Below are 4718 nucleotides of genomic sequence, written 5' to 3'. Positions count from 1 at the left end.
ATTACTGGAATAAAAGCGCCGGGCTCATTGTCGTGTTAAAGTTTACCTTGGTCTTCTTTTTTAGCTGTTCCTGCAAGGGTGATGCTAGTGTGAATGAGTCACTTAGTTTCTGAAAGGCGGGCTGGGTTTATAAAACCTTCCACTAGCCTTCGTCTCACAAGTTTGGAGGCCACTTTGCTCTGTGCTCCGTCACAGATGCACATGTAGTGAGGTCCGTCAGCTGCAGCATTCTTATCGTTCATGCCAGAGGGCAAAGGAGCTCCGTCATGAAGTTCTTCTTTTCTCTGCTCCTCTCCCTGTTCCTGGTGGCCCGTGGATCTTCAGCTGTCATCACTGGGGTAAGTAGACATTTAGGTTGAAAACTTATAAGGAAATGAGGCGTTCTTAAATTACAAAGTGCCTTTTTCTGCTTTTTTTTTAAATCAAGGGTAAATGTTTAGAATCAACATAAATGCTTGATTTCTTTAAATAATTAACACTTTCAACTCTTCAAGAGGCTGAAAAATAATTATGATACAATGTGTAATACAATATTTCTATTAAAAAAAGACCGACACAGCAGGATAATTATGTCGTGTGTGCTTTAAAATTTAATCTGCAACTCCCTCCAGCTTATAATTTTAGTTCAAATAATCAGGCAAAGATTAAAGTTTAAATCATACTGAAATATATTTATGTTGTAAAAAAAAACTGTAGCTAGAAATATTTAAAAGTAAATAAAATAGAAAAGCATTTTCACATTTTTGCCTTTTCTTAAAAACCGAGGCAAATATACAGAAAACAGTTCTTAATTAAATAAAAGGCATATTGTATTTATGTCATTTAGTGAAGCTGAAAAACAAGAATAAGATTTTTATGACTCAAATCTTTACATAACCGTATAATAATAAAGAACATCCACAACCTGTGGTGACAGATCTGGTTGCGTCTGTCATGACAGCGCTCTCACCTTGAGCTGATGGGAAAACTGAAGCGTGTGCCGCCATCAAACAAAGAGTGATTTTCATCAGCGTCTGTCACGTAAAATCACTGCTGTCCTCTTCAAACTGTTCTCATCCTCTCATCTGAAGTGAGAGCTGTCGCCCAGACTCTCATCCAGCGTTCAATAAGTGAAGTGTTTTATCGCTGGAGGTGATTTAATTGGAGTGTGGAGCTTGATTTCTAAATTCTGAACCTCCTGTCAAGTCTTTAAATATTAACTGCACGAAAAACAACTTAGAAGTTTTTCAGAAATGACAAGAAAAGGAATAAAAGGATGTCTACCTGGAAATGTAATTATTTTTACATGTTGATCAGTTTATCGTGTGTGTGTAGGCCTGTGAGAGGGACTCCCAGTGTGGAGGAGGGATGTGTTGCGCAGTGTCTTTATGGATCCCCAGTCTGCGTATGTGTATGCCCATGGGACGGGAAGGAGACGACTGTCATCCTCTGAGCCACAAGGTGAGGGTCTTCTCTCTGCTCCATGTTGACGTCAGTGAGGTGGCACGTGGACAGGTGTCAGGTGGGCGAGATTCATTGCCAAAAGCCCTCTGATTTATTTTAAATAAGAATTCCATTTATTATCTTTAACCACTTCTTCCTTTTGGGTTGCGTGGGTCACTGGTGTCCGTAACCAGCAGTCACTATGCAAGAGGCGGGGAGCACCCTGGACAGGTCTCCAGTCCATCATAGGGACACATAGAGACAACCATTCACTCACAACACAAGCTGTGTCCTCATTTACCCACAGCACTCTACTAGATCTATACAAAGACTAATCAGAGCTTTATCACATTCATACACTGATGCATACACTGATGGGACACACATCGGAGGCAATGAGGGGTTCAGTGTCTTGCCCAGAGACACTTCGGCATGTGACTGCTGGTGGATTTGAACCCCCAACTCTTGCATTGGAGAATGACTGCTCTAACCACTCAGCCACAGAGTGGAGTGCTGTATGAATGGGTAAATGAGGACACAGACTGTGTTGTAAAGCGCTTTGAGTGTCTTGATAAGATAGAAAGGCGCTTTATAACTGCAGTCCATATCATTCCATATATATATATATGGAATGTATATGTATATATATATATATATTTATTTATATTTATGTGTGTATATGTTTACTTCCTGTGGTTTTTATACTTGGACATTCAGGGTTGTAGCCGCAATTTTTTGTTTTATCCTTGATCACAAGAAAAGAAAGGGGGAGTGGAGAAACAGAGGTTAGAGAAGGCGAGCCGGTAATCAGAAGGTTCAGATCCCTGGACCGACAACATCAAAGTGAAACACCCACACCTGCCTCCACCCTCATTTGCCCCCCTCCGGGCCCTTGAGCAAGGCCCTTAACCCCCACCATCTGCTCCCTGGGTGATGGCAGCTCTCTGCTTCACACAGAGCTGTGGTAGCTCGGTGGTCTGTGGTTGTGTCATGAAGGACATCCGGTGTAAAAATAATTGTCAAGTCTTTGTGCGACTCAGTTCACTGTGGCGACCCCTGAAGAAGTGAAGTGAAGTGAAGAAGTGAAAATAAAATAAAAATCCATGATTTCAAGAAAGAAAAAAATTTAAATACAGATCTGTTCAAGTCAGGAATTAGGCTCACACAATAATTATTTCTTTGCCTGAGAACACAAACAGGTTAGGTTGTGTTTCCTGTACAGACTGGAGGAGTTGGAGACAATGAACAAACTGTTCACTCATCATTAGTGTGGTGTGGATGAACCCCCACTCTCCCAGACATACGTGCACATCACAGACCTGGTTTTGTTCAATCAGCCATAATAAGTTGCCACTGTTATATTTTCATCCACCTGTTGTTGTTAACTCGAGTTCAGTTTGAGTTCCATCTGGTTTTTGAGATTGTGTTTTTTTGTTATAGTTTTGCAAGCTTGGTAAAAAGATTCACAAAATCACAAAAACAGCTCTAGTCTTCTAACAGTACAGAACTGTGAAGGGTTTGAGTCACCCACAAAAATGATAATTCACAAGGTTGATAAGATATTTGTTTGGCAAAGTGTTTGAAGACGCTTAAACTCTATTCAACACAAAACGAGGAGACTGAAAACTCTTGTAAATGTTTTAATTTTGGAAACTCCTTCATGAATATTGTTCATAGTTTCCTGCAGCATAGTGAGATTCTGTAAAACTAAACTCACAAAGTTTAATGGATCAGAACAAAGCAAGATGAAAAACACACAAAAAGGGTAAAACGGCTCCATTAATATTTGTTTTTTGGGGGGAATGGAGATTGTTGTTTTTGAGAAAATCCATATCTGAAGGCCACACCAAAAACTACTTTTTTTTTTTTTTTATTACTATGAAAAGGTGATTCAAAATGTCCAGATAATCCAGGCAGACAAATCTAATACGTCAGGTCCTCTGGATGGATTCTTCTTTTTGAAACATTTTGTCTTTTTTCAGTCTGAAGAAATCTGAAGTCTTTACTTTGAAAGGGATTATTTCATTATTTCATTTTTTGTTTTTTCTCCTGAAAACCTCTGTCTGTGGACAGAAGGTGCAAACAGCAGAAAACCTCTGCTTTTGAAAATAACCAAACCTTCCTCTTTTATAAATACATTTAAAATAATACTTTTACTTTGTGTGTTTGTTTTCACGGTCTGAATCTGCATTTGTTACGTCTAAAGATAAAGTCAGATTTCAAGCCAAAGGTCTGTGTTTATCCCCTCTTTTAGGTTCCTTTCTTTGGGAAAAGACTTCATCATACGTGCCCCTGCCTGCCAAATCTGTCATGTGTCACCATCGACAGGGGCAAGTCCAAATGTCTGTCTCCGTACAAGTATCCAGAATACTTCCTCTGAGGACTAAAACACCGGAAAAATTTTGAAAACCTGTTTTTTATTATTTTCATGAGAGATACTTTTTTGTAATTTATCATCATGTTGATTTGGTTTAAATTAAACTATAAATTTAATGAAGAATTTTCTTGCCGCTTTTATCTCTTGATTATCTCATCTACTGTAACAGTTTCTGCCTTGTCAGTACATAAAATGTTTCATAATTTCAATGCTTGAATGCAGTGTTTTAGAATCTTTAACTACAAGTTAATATACTAATTTGATCTTATTTTATATTTTACATATATATTTTTAAAGCAATCGAAATATTCATGGAAATGAACCTTGTTAATAAAAAAACTGCTCTTTGTTAACCCAGTTGCAGAGCAAAAAGGAGGAAATTGAAAATACCTTCCGTCCGTCTGGCTGTCCGTGCTTGTGAAAATATGTGACTACATCTAGGCATACGAAATGTTCCTTTTCAAAATGGGTTGTCACGTCAATATCCAAGATCCATCTCAAAAGTTTTGTGACACACTCACAACAGAAGCAGGAGCTAAAAAGCTTCATTACTCTGGTAAAAAAATATTCATTGCTAAACAAACAATATGGTGAGGATTCCACATGTGATGTGCTTTTTTAGCCACAACACAAATAAACATTTCAATTACTATTAATCAATAAATAATAATTTGGCCTTGAGAGCAGCTCATCTTTCTCAGACCTTGAAATGACAAAATAGCAATTCAATCATTCGTCAAGTTTTATATTCAAAACATCTCTTTCAAGGCACATCGTTAAATTAGATTTTCTCAGATAATGCAAGGACTCCTCCAATCTAATACGGCACATATTGATAATTAGTGGATGGATGGATGGATGGATGGATGGATGATAGATAGATAGATAGATAGATAGATAGATAGATAGATAGATAGAT

General features: G+C 37.9%; 1 protein-coding gene across 1 annotated transcript; it reads left to right on the top strand.

Annotated features, from left to right (window-relative positions):
- The first annotated feature begins 219 nt into the window (after positions 1-219).
- Positions 220-3802, top strand: prok2 (prokineticin 2). Its single transcript, XM_037679308.1, has 3 exons — positions 220-338; positions 1315-1440; positions 3677-3802. Exons 1-3 carry the CDS (start codon positions 267-269, stop codon positions 3800-3802), a joined length of 324 nt encoding a protein of 107 aa, XP_037535236.1. The 5' UTR covers positions 220-266.
- Positions 3803-4718: the final 916 nt, after the last annotated feature.

Source organism: Nematolebias whitei, chromosome 7 (genome assembly GCF_014905685.2).
Source record: "Nematolebias whitei isolate Nwh7 chromosome 7, NemWhi1, whole genome shotgun sequence".
NCBI classification, from domain to species: domain Eukaryota; kingdom Metazoa; phylum Chordata; class Actinopteri; order Cyprinodontiformes; family Rivulidae; genus Nematolebias; species Nematolebias whitei.
Note: the sequence above shows the minus strand (reverse complement) of the source record. Positions and strands in the feature narration are given on the sequence as shown.